We start from the raw sequence: 18519 nt of genomic DNA on the forward strand, positions 1-18519 counted from the left end.
GGTCCCAAAGAGTTGGACACGACTAGAAGACTAACACTTTGACTTTTTTTTCCAAAGTAGGGGCCACACGTGGCCCGGCTGTGTGGCTCTTGCTCCCATCTGAGGGCTGGCACGAAGCTGTGCCAGGGTAAGCTGAATGAAAGATTCCACGCCGAGGGCAGGGACGGCCTCTATCCTGAAGTTCTGCCACAGTCCAGCGGGTGACTTCTCCTCTCCCTCCTCACCGCTCTGGGCGTGTCTTCAGGACCCTGGCCCAGCCTCTCCGCTCCTAGAACTGCCGGTAGCTAGTGTCTCACTTCCTCTGGGAGGCGGGCCCTGAGCTGGCACCTCCCCTTTAGGGCTGCTCCTGGAGCTCAGCGTTCTGGCGCCTGCCTCTGTTTCAGCTTCTCCGCTCTCCAAGAGCAAAACTGAGAATCGAAACTGCGCGGGACTCCATGCAGCAGGATCCGGAACCGACCGGATCGCCGGGGCCCCAGCAGGACCCCACGCTGCCCCACTCCCCCAGCATGCCTCCCCCGGAGTCACTCTCCGAAGGCCACCAGTCCAGCCACAGCGACAGCCCCACAGAGGTACTACTGCGTTTGGGGAGATGGGATTCGGGCTTTGTTAATTAGGTATGGTCGGTGGAATGGGGGGACTGGGGAACTTGACCAAGTACCTTGAAAAATGACGCAAAGAAGGGAGACCAGGTGCGAGGGTCCTGACCTTCTCGGCAGGGTTAGGGGTCGTGGAAAGTAGAAAGGGGGATCAGCATGAGTTTGAGGGAGGGGTCTCTGGGTTGCGATTCCCCAGGAGCAGCGGGGTGATGCTGAGGGTGAGTGGAACTCCGAGCCAGACTCTTCCGCCCAAGCTGGCGACATGCCTCTTATCCCCTACCTCAGATGAAGGACCACCTGTTACGGAAAATGGAGGTAGTAGTCTTACTGTACCCGCCTGGCAACCCCGGACATGTGCCAGGTGTGCAAAAGCCAGAACCCTTGTTCCCAGATCAGAAAGTGGGAGAGAGGTGTCTTGGCTAAGGCTCAGGGTTCCTGTGGTTTCTCCTCCAGGAAACTTCTTGGATCCTTTTCCTGGAGCACCATGCTCCCTCAACCCTCATCCCAAGGGGTTTTTTAGGGGTTTACTGGTCTTTTCCTGCACAAACTCCCCACCCCCAAAGAAAGTGCTTAGATCACTTGCTCTGTTTTCTTCCAGGCCCTTTTTACTCTCTTTCATGAAAGTACAAATAATACCATATTGCATTAACTTTTATTAGTTGCATTATAACACCTAGGAATAATGTTTACAATACTAGTTAACATGTTTGAGTATTTCTCATGTGCCAGGTACTGTATTATGTTATGTATGTTTTATCTGTTTCTAGGTGTACAATTCAGTGGCATTAAATGCATCCCACAATGTTTGTAACTATCACCACCGTCTATTTTCAGAATTTTTTCATTGAAACAAAATCTGTACCCTTCCAGCTCTTCATTCTCCTCTTCCCCCTAGTTGCTGGTAACCTCGAATCTACTTTCTGTCTCTCTGAATTTGCCTAGTCTAGATATTTTATGTAAGTGGAATCCTACAGTATTTATCTCTGTGTTTGGCTGGCTTTACTTAACATGATGTCTTCAAGGTATATTCATGTTGTAGCATGTATCAGAATGTCCTTTTTAAGGCTAAATAATATTCCATTGTATGTACATACTACATTTTGTTTTTCCATTTATCTGTTGATGGACACTTGAGTTGTTTCCACCTTTGTGAGTAATGCTGTGTACAGAATAATGGATGTACAAGCATCTGGATCCTTGTTTTCTGTTCTTTTGGGTATATAGCTAGGTGTAGAATTGCTGGAGCCTATGGTAGTTCTATGTTTAAGTTTTTGAGGAACCATCAAAGTGCAGTAAGCATTTTGTGTGAGGCTTTATGACCCACATTTAATGAATCTCCTTTTTTAAAGTCCCTTGAAGGCAAGGATTTGTCCTGGAATCAGGGGTCCCCAAGTTCCAGGCCACGGACTGGCACTTGTCCTGGCCTATTAGGAACCGAGTTCACAGTGGCAAGCAGTCAGCAAGAGAGCAAAACTTCATCTGTACTTACAGCTGCTCTCATCGCTTGCACTACCAAATTATCACAGTGGAAACGGAAAAAAGTGTACAATAAACGTAATGCATTTAAATCATCCCTACATCACCCCACCCATAGAAAAACTGTCTTTCAGGAAGCCATAACCTGGTCCCCAAAGGGTTGGGGACTGCTGCTATACATCTGGGTATCTTGTCTCATGAGAAGCAGATGCTCAGTAAATCGTGGAGTGAGTGTGGGAAGGCCTAAGTCAGTGGAGGACTGGGATACTGATAAGCCTGGGTTTTTGTGTCATCCAGTGACAGCCTGGTATGAAACAGGAAGTGCCACTGTCAGCATGCAGCCACAGGATGGGTATCCGGTCGGGTGGGGACTCCTGGGACTTCACGTCTCACCTCCCTCTCTGATTCCCCAGCAAGCCACGGAGGAAGAGTTCCAGTTCTTGCGCTGCCAGGGCTGCCGGGCAGAAGCTAAGTGCCCCAAGCTCCTGCCTTGTCTGCACACGCTGTGTTCAGGATGCCTGGAGGAGTCCGGCGTGCAGTGTCCGGTCTGCCAGGCCCCCTGGCCCTCAGGCGCCGGCACGCAGGCCCTGGACAACGTCTTCTTCGAGAGCCTGCAGCGGCGGCTGTCGGTGTACCAGCAGATCGCACGCGAGCAGGCATTTTGCACCCGCTGCAAAGAGCCGGCCAACTACTGGTGCTTCGAGTGCGAGCAGCTTATCTGCCACAAGTGCTTTGAGGCGCACCAGTGGTTCCTCAAGCACGAGGCCCGGCCCCTGGCGGAGCTCCGCAGCCAGTCGATACGGGAGTTTCTGGACGGCACCCGCAAGTCCAACAACATCTTCTGCTCCAACCCCAATCACCGCACTCCTATGCTGACCAGGTGAGCAGGCCGGCCGAGGGTGGGGTGGTGCATCTAAGAGCCAGGTAGAGGGTGCGGGGAGCAGAGATCCAGAGCCTAACAGCCGGGGCGTGGGTCAAGGAGCTTCTGAGGTCTTGCAACTCACAGTGTGGTCCACACACCAGCAGTATCAGTAGCCATGAAAGTTTACTCTTTCCCGTGGGAATGGATGGATAGTAATAGTTCCCAGTTTCCCCTCACAAGAAAATAATGCTGCAGAATTATCTTTTCACCCATATCCAGTCATTTCTTCAGGATAAATTTTTTAAAATACCGTGACTCGGTGAAGGGATATGAAAGTTTTACATTTCAATACATGTTACCAAACTGCCCTTTAAAAACTCTTAAAGAAAAAATAAATAAATAAAAATTAAAAAATAAAAACTCTTAAAGAGTGGAATTTTCCATAAGCGCTGCCACTCAGTCCCCTAAGCTAGATTGTAGAATGAGATGTGGGTAGTTAGTTCCTGGTTCAAAAGCACTCCCGAACTTCCTGGGAGGGTCTATATGAAGAAAGTCAAGTCCCATTTTAATTATTTTTACCAAACAGCACAGGAATTTAAATTCAGGTTTTTTGAGACAAGTAAAATACATTAATACGGTTCAAAAAATTGCTAACAAAACTTACAGAGAGAACAAAGTCTCCATTCCATTTTGTCCCACATCTGCCTAATACCCATCCCTTCTCCCTCCCCAATCCAAGGTTAACCATTGTTACCAGCTTTAAAGGGCTTCCCTTGTGGCTCAGCGGGTAAAGAATCCGCCTGCAATGTAGGAAACCTGGGTTCGATCCCTAGATTGGGAAGATCCCCTGGAGAAGGGAAAAGCTACCCACTCCAATATTCTGGCCTAGAGAATTCCATGGACTGCATAGTCCATGGGGTCACAAAGAATCAGTCAAGACTGAGCAACTTTCACTTTCACCAGCTTTAAAAGTTTCCAGAGTTTATGAATATACACACAGATATAAGTATATAGTCTTATAGGACTTATTTTTCCCTTTTTTAGCAAAAAGATAGCATACCTGGGTGAACTTTTAACATTTTCCTCTCACCCACCTACAACAAATAGCCGTATAAGATTCTTGGGGATCAGCTTACAAAGTGAAGGTATTCTTTGCCCATAAGGGGCACACTCAGACAGAGTTCCATTCCTGCTAAACTATAACTTACGCTTGCTTCCTGCTAGGAGGTTTACCACCTGTGCTACCAGATTCCACAAGGGCTGATATTATTGTTTGAGTTTGGATTTCTTTATTTATTATTGAGGTTGTCCAGTGACTTCTCATGTGTTTATTGGTCATTGAGCTTCTTCATTTGTAAATTGCTTACTGAGGTTCTTTGCTTGTTGGTTTGTTTACTCTTAGGAATTACACTTCAATTATAAGAGCTTGTTATAGTGCAGACATTTTTCCTGTGTTGACCTTTGTCATTCATTTAATATAAGGTGTTGTGTTCAAGTTCTTAGTTCTATATAGTCTAATCCATTAATCTCTTCCTTTATGGTATCTGGCTTTGGTCATCCTAGGAAAGATTTTGCCTATGCCAATATTGAAAATATTTACTTATACTCTATATTAATAGTTTCTTTTTATCATTAAATCTTTAACTCCCATGGAACTTATCTTTGTGTGTGATATAAGATAGGAACACTTGCTTCTCGTTTCTCTCCAGATAGAAAGCCAGTTCTCTCAACAACTTTCATTGAATAATCCACTCTTTTTGTTTGATTTTTCCCATTTTCTAAAAATTGAAGCATAGTTGATGTACAATATTCTATAAGTTACAGGTGTACAGGATAGTGATTTACAATTTTAAAGGTTATACTTCACTTATAGTTATTATAAAACATTGGCTATGTGCCCCATGTTGTACCATATATTCCTCTAGCTTATGAATAATCGGCTCTTCGCTTTGATCTGAAATGCCCTTTTAACCTTGTACTACATGTCCATGTAGTCATGAATATGTTTGTAAATCTCTGTTCTGCACCAACAGAGTGCAGAACACAATTCCTATGCCAATCCTTACTGCTATAAGGAATTCAGTAGCTTTATATTTAGTAGGTTGAATTCCCACTCTTCAGAAATAATTTTGCTTTTACAATTTGTGCGGCTTCTTTTGCTCTTACAATTCAGGCAGCTTCAGAATTCGTATGTTCTTTGGGATTTTTGATTGAGATGGAATTAAATCTTGGATGAATTGACCTCATCTCTGGTTACATCTTTTGGGTTTGAAAAAGAATTCCATGGACTGCATAGTCCATGGGGTCACAAAGAGTCAGTCATGATTGAATGACTTTCACTTTCACCAACTTTAAAAGTTTCCAGAGTTTATGAATATACACACAGATATAAGTATATAGTCTTATAGGACTTATTTTTCCCTTTTTTAGCAAAAAGATAGCATATCTGTGTGAACTTTTAACGCTCTCACAAATATCTTGAACTTTTAAATTATAGTTAAATTTACAACATGTAGTGAAGGTCCCAGATGGCTCAGCAGTAAAGATTCTGCCTGCAATGCAGGAGACTCAGGAGACATGGGTTAGATCCCTGGATCAGGAAGAGCTCCTGGAAATGGCAACCCACTCCATTATTCTTGTCTGGGAAATCCCATGGACGGGAAGAGCATGGCAGGCTATAGTCCATGAGGTTTCAAAGAGGTGATCATGACTGAGCGCGCACTGCCTATGAGATAATATGCAATAATATTATGAATGGAATCTTTTCCATTATAGTTTTTAACTGATTAACATTCATTAATATGTATGTGTATGTATGTGTATATATATAGTGAAGAAGGAAATGGCAACCCACTCCAGTATTCTTGCCTGGAAAATCCCATGGACAGAGGAACCCGGCTGGCTGCAGTCCATGGGGTCACAAAGAGTTGGACACAACTGAGTGACTAACACACACACACATACTATATCTAGCCATCCTATTGGGCTCTTTTATTCTTGTAAGTTTTTCCATTGATTTTTTTTTTCAGATTTTATAGGTAAATAGTCATATCACCTAGGAATAATAAAAACTTTTTTCCTTCCAATATTTATACATATTACCTTTTTGTAGCTTTGTTTCACTGATTTGGCCAGAACTGCCAGGGCAACATTGTATAATGTGAAGTGGTTAGAAAAGGCAACTTTGCTTTGTACCTGTCTTTCATGAAAAAGTTTCTTATGGTTTCTTGTTCAGTATGATGTTTATTGTTGACTTCCTTAGGTGACTTTTAAAAATCACATTAAGAAAGTTGCCTTGTACATCTAGTTTACTAAGAGTTTTGTTGTTGCTCTTGTCTTGTTTTAACTCAGGGATAGGTGTTCTTTGGATTCTGAAGGTGTCCTTTCACTTTTTAGTATAATGAATGATATCACTAGGTTTCTTTATGTTGAACCATTAATTCCCAGGAGGAAAAACTGTATTTGGTCATGACATACTATTATTTTAGTTTCTAGCTTGATTCCATTTATTATTGTTTTATCTAGGCTATTATCTATATTTGTAAATGTGCTCAATTTTTTTGCATATGTATGATTTCCTTGTCAAGTTTTCGTATCTATTTGATACTAATCTTTTTCAATGAGTTTGTAAGCTTTTTTGAACATGATGATATATATAAATTGCATATGCCTGGCACATATTAAATACTCAATAAATGTTAAAATACTATTCTTATAATTTCTCTGTTGTAGAATAAAGGACATAAGCAATTCAAGCTTATAGAAGTTTCTTGAAAAGCTATCTGAGACAGGTGCCTTTTTTGAAGAGTAGATTTTTTTCCCTTTTTGGGGACGGTCATGAATCAGATTTTCTGGAATGTTTTCTAAATCATCTTGAGTTATCTTACAATTTAAATATCTCCTCTATACCTGTAATTGTGTCCCCTTTCTTATTTCTTTTTTTTTTTTGGAGGGGGGGTGAAGTAGAAAAGTTTCATTCCTTTGCCAGGCAAGAGGAGACACAGAGGGCTCTTGTCTCAAAGTGAAGTGAAGTGAAGTCGCTCAGTCGTGTCCCCGACTCTTTCGACACCACGGACTGTTGCCTACCAGGCCCCTCCGTCCATGGGATTTTCCAGGCAAGAATACTGGAGTGGGTTGCCATTTCCTTCTCCATTATTTCTAATGTTGTATGAAAGTTAAAGTGTTAGTCACATCCGACTCTGCAATCCCATGGACTGTAGCCCACCAGACTCCTCTGTCCGTGGGATTCTCTAGGCAAGAATACTGGAGTGGATTGCCATTCCCTTTCTCCAGCGGAATCTTCCTGACCCGGGGTTCAAATCCGAGTCTCCTGCACTGCAGGCCGGAGCTACCAGGGAAGCCTCCTAATGTTGCATATTTGTGCTTATTTTAGTGGTCTTTCCAAAGCACTAGCTCTTTTTTTGGTCTTTTTATTGCTTGCTGATATTAATGTTTTCCTTTTTTCTAATTAATCATTTTATTTTTAGCATCATTATTTTCTTTGTTGTACTCTTCTCTCATTATTCATCTAACTGAACTAAACATCTAATTCATTTACTTGCTATCCTCATTGTTTACTGCATTCTTTGAGTATAATATTGCCTGCCTCCCATAGCTTTGACAAGTAGTGTAATCATAGTCAATCATTTCTCAAATATCTCTAATTTCAGTCTTTTCTCTTTTCAAACATTTTCTCCTTGTTAGAAGAGTGTGGGGGAGAATGTTTTCTAAAATTCTCAAGTGGCTTGTATTGTTTGATTTAAATGTTTGATGTTAATTTCTACAATATGGTAAACTAGTATTTAAGAGTTGTATCTATGACTGTGTTGAGGTTTTCTTTGGGGCCTTTGACTAGCATATTCCTCACATTTTTTTTAATGTGTATTCTTTGTAGAGATGTATCTATATCTCCTCTTTCTACTCTTGTTTAAATTTTTTAACAAACATATTAGAACATATGTGTGTGTGTGTATCTCTCTCTCACCATCAAGAGTGAGTGAGTGTGTGTGAGTGTGTGTGTGTGTGTGTGTGTGTGTGTGTGTGTGGTTAGTTGCTCAGTTGCATCTATTTCTTTGCAACCTTATGAACTGTAGATACCCAGACTCCTCTGTCAGTGGAATTCTCCAGGCAAGAATACTAGGTTGACATTCCCTTCTTCAGGGCATCTTCCCGGCCCAGGGGTCGAATCCAGGTCTCCTATATTGCAGGCAGATTCTTTTCCAACTGAACTATCAAGAGTAGACTACAACTGTTCTTCCAGATAGCATAAAACTTTTAGCAAACTTTTTCTTCTCTCCTTCCATTCCCACATTCAGATATAGTTGGATTAATATGAAATTTTATCTCTAGATTATTACCAAATTTTCTGTCTTTTCTATCCTAAGCATCTTTTTTTGGCAGTTAGTTATCACATTGTAACCCACTTGTTATTTATGACCTTAGATTCTAATTGGTGTTGCTGCCCACAATAATTTTCTCTATAATATATCTTCCTCTTTCTTCAATTATTTAATGTTATTCATTTCCCAGTTGACTGGAATACTTCAAGTAAATTTTTTGGTTGATTTTTTGAAGCATACTTTCCAGAACTTTGAGTATCTTAACTTGCAGGTTCTTTTGCTGTCACATTTATGTATTTATAATGTTTTTTGGTTGTGTCATGTAGCTTGTGGGCTTTTAATTCCCTGGCTAGGGATCAAACCCAGGCCCTAGACAGTGAGACCATGGAGTCACAAGGAAAGTTTAGCTCGTTGTAAAATTCTGAGGTCACAATCACAAATCTTTCATCTTGGAATACATAAACATTGCTTTGTACATTTGTGGCCTTCAGTGTTGCAGGTGAGAAAGTCAATTATTGTCTATATTTCCTCTCTGCGTAATCTGTTTTTGTTTGCTAAGGATTTTTAAAAAGATCTTTATTTTTCTGTGATGGGTCTTTGTTGCTGCATGCAGCCTTTCTCTAGTTGCAAAGAGAGGGGGCTACTCTCGGTGAGAGGGTGTCTCATTGCAGTGGTTTCTCCTTGTGAAGCACAGGCTCTAGGCGTGTGGGCTTTAGTAGTTTTGGCACATAGGCATTGTTGCCCCCGAGGCATGTGGAATCTTCTCAGACCAGGAATCCAACCTGTGTCTCCTGCATTGGCAGGTGGATTCTTAACTACTTGACCACCAGCGAAGCCCCTGATGATAACTTTTATGTAACTTTTTTATTTGAAAATATTTCTTCAAGCTATAGGTCTTTTCTTTTTTCAATAATCCTCTCTGACATTGTTGAACTGAAAATTCAAGTCTTTCTTCAGCTCAAAGAAATTGTCTTCTACTTTTTTATGTATTGCTCTCTGTTCATTTGCTTATGTTTTTCTTTTTACAAGTATTTGTATGTGTGGCTTTTTTTAAATTAATTTTTTATTGGAGTATAGTTAATTTACAATGTGATATTAGTTTCTGCTGTATAACGGAGTGAATCAGTTATACGTACACATATATCCACTCTGTTTTAAATTCTTTTCCCAAATAGGTCATTACAGAGTAATGAGTCAAGTTCTCTGTTCTAAACCGGAGGTTCTTATTACTTATCTATTTTATATATAGTAGTGTGTTTATTGGAGAAGGAAATGGCAACCCACTCCAGTGTTCTTGCCTGGAGAATCCCAGGGACGGCGGAGCCTGGTGGGCTGCCGTCTATGGGGTCACACAGAGTTGGACACGACTGAAGCGACTTAGCAGCAGCAGCAGCATCGTGTTTATGTCAATCCCGGTCTCCCAGTTTACCCCTCACCCGTGTTCCCCCTGGCACCCATAAGTTTGTATTTACATCTTTAACTCTATTTCTGTTTTGTAAATAAGTTCGTTTGTATCATTTTTTTTTAAATAATCCACATATGAGTGACATCATATGATATTTGTGTTTCTCTGTCTAACTTAACGTCACTCAGTATGGCACTCTCTATGGTCAGTCGTGTCCACATGCAACCTCATGGACTATAGCCTGCCAGGAATTCCATTAATTCCGTTACTTTGCCTTTTTTCTTCCAGATTCTCATAGGTACTTGAATTGATTTTCTAATCCACCAGCTCTTTTTTTTTTTTTGAGACTTCTTTCTACTATTTACTACTTATGTTGAGTTTTTTTTTTTTTTAGGTTTTCTCCCTAGCAATCATGTTTGTTTTTTTTTTTTAATTGCCAAATAAGGTCAGTTTTCTCAAGATGCTTTTTCTTGTCGGCCTGTTCTTTTCTCGATGTATATTCTTAAATCTCCCTAACTAACAGACTTAGAAGTTTTGGAAGTTTTATGTTTCCTATATTACCCTTTTTTCAATGTGAGCCAGAAGTCAGTTTGGTCCCCATTTTGGCTGCTAATCCTCTTTATAGATCCTGTGGTTTTGTGTTGTCTCCTCACATGTAAATGTGAACGTCTAGATCGCACAGTTTTAGTAGCTGATGGGCAGCAGTTGTATGAACCACAGTTTATATCTCCCACCCTGCAATAAGGACAGTACCTCCGCCAGAGCCCCAGGATGGTGGTAGCTTACGGAGTGCTTCACCTTTTAGTGTGGGGGTGGGCGTGGATTTCTCCCCAGGTATAATGAGCAAGGAAGTCCTTCCAGAAAGAGGACAGGATTCCTTTCCCTTGTGCATGGTAGATGGCTTCAAAAAGCTGACCATGTTATTTAAAAACCATACGTACACAGTGACAGTTCACATTGTTTCACATTTTACCAGCGATTATTAGAAAACCTCAACTTGTTTCTTCTGTGCAAAACCTCAATGTCACAAATAACCCACAACTTCCTTCACCTTACAAGTCAATAATAAACCCTTCCATCCTTTGACACTGAGCTGACTTATGGTTCACACTAGGAGGCAGCATCAGAAATGGCTTTAAACTTTTAAACCCAGCCCCGGAGGGTCCTCCCTGGGGCCCTTGGCATTTGGTCAGCATGCCTCTGGAGTCCATTCTTTCAGCCCACCTTCCTACTACATAGCAGGCCCTCTGCTAGGTGCTTGGGTATCAATATAAACAGATACAGCCCTCGACCTCTGAGGTCACAGTCTGGTGAAGGAACCAGATCTGCAATTAACAATCAAGGCTGCAAAGGGCTTTGAGGAAGCCGGCTCACGTGGGTCACTCTGTGCCCATAGTTGCCCTAAGGACAGTGTGAAAAGACACTGTCCTCTCCCTCCCGTCTTCCCTTGCCAGAGGGCCAGCGTCCCATGTGTACTCAGTCAGTTATTCAAGGGCAGGAGGAAGAAGGAAGGCAGACACTGGGCAAGTGAGCTCAAGAAAGGCCACCTACCTAGCCTGGATTGGCTGCTGGCTGGGGACTACAGCTTCCAACTTAGGCTGATAGGTAAGGAAGCAGAAAGGGGAGGGAGCGTGTGCAAATCGAGAGGCTCCAGCAAGTCTGCTGCATTTCAGGAACTCCAGGTAAGGGGTGTGCAGGATGGCAGGGGCTAGAAGGGTGAGCTCGGCTCAAACATGGGGGAGAGGGCTTCCCTGGTGGCTCAGTGGATAAGAATCTGCCGGCCAGTGCTGGAGAACATGGGTTCGAACCCTGGTCCGAGAAGATCCCACGTACCTCAGAGCAGCCGAGCCTGTGCATCACAGCTCCTAAGCTTGTGCTCCAGAGCTGGGGCGCTGCAACTACAGAGCCCACGCGCCACAGCTGCTGAAGCCTGTGCGCCCCAGAGCCCGTGCTCCGCGGCAGGAGAAGCCACGGCAGTGAGAAGCCCTGGCATCGCAACTGGAGTAACTCTGGCTCTCCGTAACTAGAGAAAAGCTCATGCAGGGACAAAGACTCGGCACAGCCGAAAACACATAAATCCAATTATTAAAAAAGAAAGAAAGAGCATGGCGGAGTTGGAAGAGTTATGACTCTGTCCTGTAATTTCCAGGACAAAGAAGGTTCTCGGTTTTCCCCATTTCGCTGCAGTTGGCTCTTACACCAGTGAATATCCTGGAGAACACAGTGTGAGTGGATCTATGGGGACTCTGTTGGAAACCCCCGAGAGGAATTAAGGCAAAGAGCGGGAGAGTATTCCAATCCTCTCTCTCTACTCTGCTATTTGATTGAGGTGAGCAAGTTTAGGAGCAGGGAGACCAGATTTTTTTTTTTTCTTGGCTACATGCTTATTTGCATTTTGAGAATGAAAGTGTTAGTCACTCAGTCGTGTCCGACTCTTTGCAACCCCATGGACTGTAGTCCACCAGGCTCCTCTGTCCATGGGATTCTCCAAGCAAGAATACTGGACTGGGTTGCCATTCCTCTTCCATAAAGAATTTGAGATTTACCAATTTATTGTTGGGTGTATGACCCAACCTGAAACTGAAGCAAAGAATCTGGACCTGGGGAAAAAGGAGCCGCCTTAGGAGGCTGAGGCCATGGTGCAGGTGGGGCCTGCAGGAATGCAGAGATGGCCGCATGGGGAGACGGCCAGGGTCTCACACAGCCATGGACAGCCTGTCCTGGAGGTCAAGGTGGCTGCCAGCCTTATCATCACGTGTGCTTGGGAGTGCCTTAGGGTAGGGGTAGGGGAGGGGAATCAATCTAGGACCGTTAAAATTTGTAGGCAGGAAGAACTGTAGCTATAGTTGAGTGGGGGAAATGAAAGACCTATTAGCAGAGACATTGCCTACAAAGGTCGGTATAGTCAAAGTTATGGTTTTTCCAGTAGTCATGTACAGATGTGAGAGTTGGACCATAAAGAAGGCTGAGTGTCAAAGAATTGATGCTTTTGAACTGTGGTGTTGCAGAAGACTCTTGAGAGTTCCTTGGACTGCAGAGGAGATCCAACCAGTCCATCCTAAAGGAAATCAGTCCTGGATATTCACTAGAAGGACTGATGCTGAAGCTGAAGCTCCAATACTTTGGCTGCCTGATACAGAAAGCTGACTCATTGGAAAAGGCCCTGATGCTGGGAAAGATTGAACACAAGAGGAGAAGGGGATGATAGAGGACAAGATGGTTGGATGGCATCACCGACTCAATGAACATGAGTTTGAGCAAGCTCCGGGAGATGGTGAAGGACAGGGAAGCCTAACGTGTAGCAGTCCATGGGGTCGCAGAGTTGGACATGACTGAGTGACTGAACAAACAAAAAGTAATCTAGTTTGAGAAGTATGATGAGATGATCAACTGGGAAAAGCGTTCCCAAGACCAGAAGTTGGGATGATTTGCAACAGGTGGGGAGAGGCACCCTGGACAGCCTAGGGAAGCGTTCAGGGCAGAGGCAACATCATACAGTGGCAGCAGAAAGCAGAGTGCAGGGGACAGGTATGAAGCCAGCATTGAGTGGTGCTCTTTGACTCCTTGGTACCGGAGCAGTGCTTTTCAAGTAGGAAACTTTGCCTTTTCCAGTATGGTCAGAGAATGGGCTCTTCTGGTTGGATCTGACCTCGTCTTCTTTTTTATATTAATTTCTGTTGGAGTATAGTTACTGTACAGTATTGTGTTAATTTCTCCTGTACGTGGAGTAAATCAGCTGTATATATACATGCTCAGTCACTCGGTCGTGTCCAGCTCTTTATGACCCCATGGACCATAGGGCTCCTCTGTCCATGGGATTTTTCAGGCAAGAATACTGGAGTGAGTTCCCTTTTCCTATGCATATACATCTATCCCTCTTTTGGGGGTTTCCTTTCCATTTAGGTCATCACAGAGCTCTGAGTAGAGTTCCCTGTGCTGTGCAGTAGGTTCTCATTAGTTATCTATTTTATACATAGTAGTGTATATACACCAATCACAATATCCCAATTCATCCCTCCCTTTCTTCCCCCCTTGGTATCCATACTTTTGTTCTCTACATCTATGTCTGTTTCTGCTCTGCAAATAAGATCATCTATACCATTTTTCTAGAGTCCACATATAAGCGATGTTATATGGTATTTATTCATCTCTCTCTGACTGACTTCTTTGTGTATGACAGTTTCAGGGTCCATCCACAGCTCTGCAAATGGCACGATTTCATTCCTTTTTCTGGCTGAGTAATATTCCATTGTATCTGTACCACATCTTCTTTATCCATTCCTCTGTCAGTAGACATTTAGGTTGCTGTCATGTCTTGGCTATTATAAATAGTGCCTCATTGAGCACTGGGATGCATGTAGCTTTTTGAATTATGGTTTTCCTGGGTATATGCCCAGGAGTGGGATTGCTGGGTCACAGGATAGTTCTGTTCCACATCCTCCTATAAGATTATTGAGAAAGAAAGAATTGTTGCAAGAGGCCAGAATATTAATGGGAACTCATTCCCAAGCAAGAGGTCTTATCCGAGCAAAGACCAGGACAGGACATAGGATTTCCTGACTGCAGACTCTGTCTGCACAGAGCCTGCCCTGGTGCTCCCAGCCTCCACATGCAGGCAGTCTTCAACTAACAACCAGGCCCAGCTGCAAAAAAAGAATTCTGCATGTTGCTTGTTTAGAGCTGAGATTGTATTTGCCCTTAGAATTAAATTATTCAAAGGAAGTTTGCTATTTAAGCAATGTTATGTTTAATTTTCCTTGACTTTGAAGAAAAGAAAAGGATATTGAAGTAAAATTAGACTTGTTGTTCAGTCGCTCAGTCATGTCTGACTGCAGTATACCTGGCTCCTCTCCTCCACTGTCTCCCGAAGTTTGCTCAGATTCATGTCGGTGATATTATCTAACCATCTCATCCTCTCCTGGCCACTTCTCCTTTTGCCTTCAATCTTTCCCAGCTTCCAGAGTCTTTTCCAGTGAGTGGGCTCTTTGCATCAGGAGGCCAAAGTATTGGAGCTTCAACTTCAGCAACAGTCCTTCCAATGAGTATTCAGGGTTGATTTCCTTTAGGATGGACTGGTTTCATCTCCTTGCTGTCCAAGGGACTCTCCTGAGTCTTCTCCAACACCACAGTTCAAAAGCATCAGTTCTTCAGTGCTCAGCCTTCTTTATGGTCCAGCTCTCACATCCGTACACAACTACTGGAAAAACCATAGCTTTGACTAGATGGACCTTTGTTGGTAAAGTAATCTCTCTGCTTTTCAATATACTTTCTAGGTTTGTCACAGCTTTTCTTCCAAGAAGCAAGCGTCTTAATTTCATGGCTGCAGTCACCATCTGCAGTGATTTTGGAGCCCAAGAAAATAAAGTTTCTCACTATTTCCCTTGTATCCCCATCTATTTGCCGTAAAGTGATGGGGCTGGATGCCAGGATCTTCATTTTTTCAATGTTGAATTTTAAGCCAGCTTTTTCACACTCCTCTTTCACCTTCATCAAGAGGCTCTTTAGTTCCTCTTCACTTTCTGCCATAAGGGTGATGTCATCTGTATGTCTGAGGTTATTGACATTTCTCCCAGCAGCCTTGACTCCAGCTTGTGCTTCATTTAGCCCAGCATTTTGCATGATTACACTGCATATAAGTTAAATAGGCAAGGTGACAATATACAGCCTTACTGTACTCCTTTCCCAATTTTGAACCAGTCCATTGTTTCATGTCCAGTTCTAACTGTTGCTTCTTGACCTGCATACGGGTTTTGCTGGAGGCAGGTAAGGTGGTCTGGTATTCCCAGCTCTTTAAGAATTTTCTACAGTTTGTTGAAATCCACACAGTCAAAGGCTTTAGCGTAGTCAATGAAGCAAAAGTAGATGTTTTTCTGGAATTCTCTATTTTTTTCTATGATCCAGAAGACATTGGTAGTTTGATCTCTAGTTCCTTTGCCTTTTCTAAATCCAGCATGAACATCTGGAAGTTCTCAGTTCATGTACTATTCAAGCCTGGCTTGGAGAATTTAGAGCATTACTTTGCTAACATGAAATGAGTGCAATTGTGCAATAGTTTGAAATGAAAACTGATTTTTTCCAGTCCTGTGGCCACTGCTGAGTTTTCCATATTTGCTGGCATATTGAACGCAGCACTTTAACAGCATCATCTTTTAGGATTTGAGATAGCTCAACTAGAATTCCATCACCTCCACTAGCTTCGTTTGTAGTGATGCTTCCTAAGGCCCACTTGGCTTCACACTCCAGAATGTCTGCCTCTAGGTGAGTGATTACACCATCGTGGTTATCTGGGTCATTAAAATCTTTTTAGTATAGTTCTTCTGTGTATTCTTGCCACCTCTTCTTAATACTTCTGCTTCTGTTAGATCCATAGCATTTCTGTCCTTTATTGTGCCCATCTTTGCATGAAATGTTCCCTCGGTATCTCTAATTTTCTTGAAAAGATCCCTAGTCTTTCCCATTCTATTGTTTTCATCTATTTGTTTTCATTGTTCATTTAGGAAGGCTTTCTTATCTCTCCTTGCTCTTCTTTGGAACTCTGCATTCAGATGGATATATCTTTCCTTTTCTCCTTTGCCTTTTACTTCTCTTCTTTTCTCAGCTATTTGTAAGGCCTCCTCAGACAGTCATTTAGCCTTTTTTGCAATTCTTTTTCTTGGGGATGGTCTTGATCAGTGCCTCCTGTACAATGCCACGAACCTCTGTCCATAGTTCTTCAGGCACTCTATTGGATCTAATCCCTTCAATCTATTTGTCACGCCCACTGTATAATCATAAAGGATTTGATTTAAGTCATGTATTAATGGCCTAATAGTTTCCCCTACTTTCTTCAATTTAAGTCTGAATTTTACAATATTGAGTCCATGATCTGAGCCACAGTCAGCTCCTAGTCTTGTTTTTCTGAGTGTTTAGAGCTTCTCCATCTTCGACTGCAAAGAATATAATCAATCTGATTTCGGTATTGACCATCTGGTGATGTCCAGATGTCATTTCTTTAGAGCTTTATAGACTTTGCTGAATTATCGTTCAGCATCAGATGTTCACCAGGAGAGTCCTGAGGACAGATTCATTTGCTTTTTCTGTCTTGATGCCTAAAGATACTTTTCATTCCTGAGATTTATTACTTTAACCAAGCTGTCTTAGTGTTGAGCATTTTGTATCAAATTATTCTAGAACCTGACTTGCTCCTTTAGTCTAAAAGTTCTATTTCAGTGAAAATTTCTTATGTTATCCCTCCTCCTCTTTCTTCCGCTTACTTATTTTCTTCTTGCTCTGTTACCTTTAGTATTACAGTTTTTAATTTATGACTTTATTGTTTTTCAGATTAATAATCTTAACAGTATTTCTACAGTTTGGGGGAAACATGTATGTTTAATGAGTATTGAATGAATAGCAAAGATCAGAACCATAGTAGACCCTCAAAGTTACATAAATACATTTTATTATCTTTTTTATAAAAGTACTTGTGGGAAAAAAAAAGTATTTGTGGTGGTACTTTTGTTGCTAAATTATGTCTGATTCTTTTCAACCCCATGGACTGTAATCTGCTAGGCTCCTCCTTTCATGGGATTTCCTAGGCAGGAATACTGGAGTTGGTTGTATATGTTTAATGGGGATTGAATGAATAACAAAGATCAGAACCACAGTAGACCCTCAAAACTACATAAAATAATTTTGTACCCATTTTTATAAAAGTACTTGAGAATGTCAAAATTGTTTGTGTCATATAAGGAGTTACTACTTGTTTTCTATGTCCCCAGATTCTATTTACATTTAATGATTAACTTCATAGTCATTGAATTGCATAACAAATACCTGCTTTGGCATATTTTACAATTTGGATTTGTTCTGTCAAATCTGTTAGAGTTGGAGAGGTATTTTGAGATTGGTACAACTAAATAGAAGAGCTGCCTCTTTATATCATACGTTCCTTAACTAATAAAGTGTTAAGTTACATACGTGTGTGCATGCTCGGTTGTGTCCGAGTCTGTGACCCCATGGACTGTAGTCTGCCAGGTTCCTCTATCCATAGGATTATCCTGGCAAGAATACTGGAGTGGATTGCCATTTCCTACTCCAGGGGATCTTTCAGACCCAGGGATTGAGCCTGAGTCTCCTGCAGCTCCTGCACTGGCAGGAGACTTCTTTACCCACTAGAGCCACCTGGGAAACCCCCATAAAGTGAAAGTGAAAGTTGCTTAGCCGTGTCTCTCTTTGTGACCCCATGGACTCCATGGAATTCTCCAGGCCACAGTACTAGAGTGGGTAGCCTTTCCCTTCTCCAGGGGATCTTTCCAACCCAGGGATCGAACCCAGGTCTCCTGCATTGCAGGCGAATTCTTTACCAGCTGAACCACAAGTTATTGCTGTCTCAATCATCAAATATCATTTTTCTTATTCATGGCTTTAGTTAATTGATTGTTTAAGCCATTTCCATCTGTTTTGCCATTTTATTTATTGAAATTAGGTTGACTTAAGTAAAATAGCTTGATAATCACTATCTATGTGATAAACTTTGTCTTGTGTCTTGCAAAATTTACTGACATGTAAATCCAAATCATGTTCATGTTGACTAGCATTCAATACTATATAATTATAGTATATTATTATACAACTCAATGAATTTGCCCAAATGATCTAACTTGAATCTAACTTTGCTCAAAACTTGAATCTCCTTCATTAACATATAACTTACATGCCACTTAAAATATTTCCTGCACTTGATAACTATTCTGGCAGTACTTCCAAGGGGCATCATTGCAATCACTTAAGCTAATGATGGTAATCACATTTTAGAAATACTATGTGGAGGCACTAGGAAGGGTTGATTGGAGAGACCAGGGG

General features: G+C 42.0%; 1 protein-coding gene across 9 annotated transcripts in view; it reads left to right on the forward strand.

Moving 5' to 3' along the window:
* Positions 1 to 315: 315 nt before the first annotated feature.
* PML (PML nuclear body scaffold) overlaps positions 316 to 18519 on the forward strand; it is a 52650-nt gene continuing 34446 nt past the window's right edge. For all 9 annotated transcript variants that reach the window (XM_020897963.2, XM_070477537.1, XM_070477540.1 and 6 more), the window contains exons 1-2: positions 316 to 569; positions 2486 to 2952. In XM_020897963.2, coding sequence (XP_020753622.2) covers positions 435 to 569; positions 2486 to 2952 — 602 coding nt within the window. In that variant the 5' untranslated portion in view covers positions 316 to 434. The remainder of the gene's footprint in view (positions 570 to 2485; positions 2953 to 18519) is intronic.

This window comes from Odocoileus virginianus, chromosome 16 (assembly GCF_023699985.2).
Source record: "Odocoileus virginianus isolate 20LAN1187 ecotype Illinois chromosome 16, Ovbor_1.2, whole genome shotgun sequence".
Classification (NCBI taxonomy): Eukaryota; Metazoa; Chordata; class Mammalia; order Artiodactyla; family Cervidae; genus Odocoileus; species Odocoileus virginianus.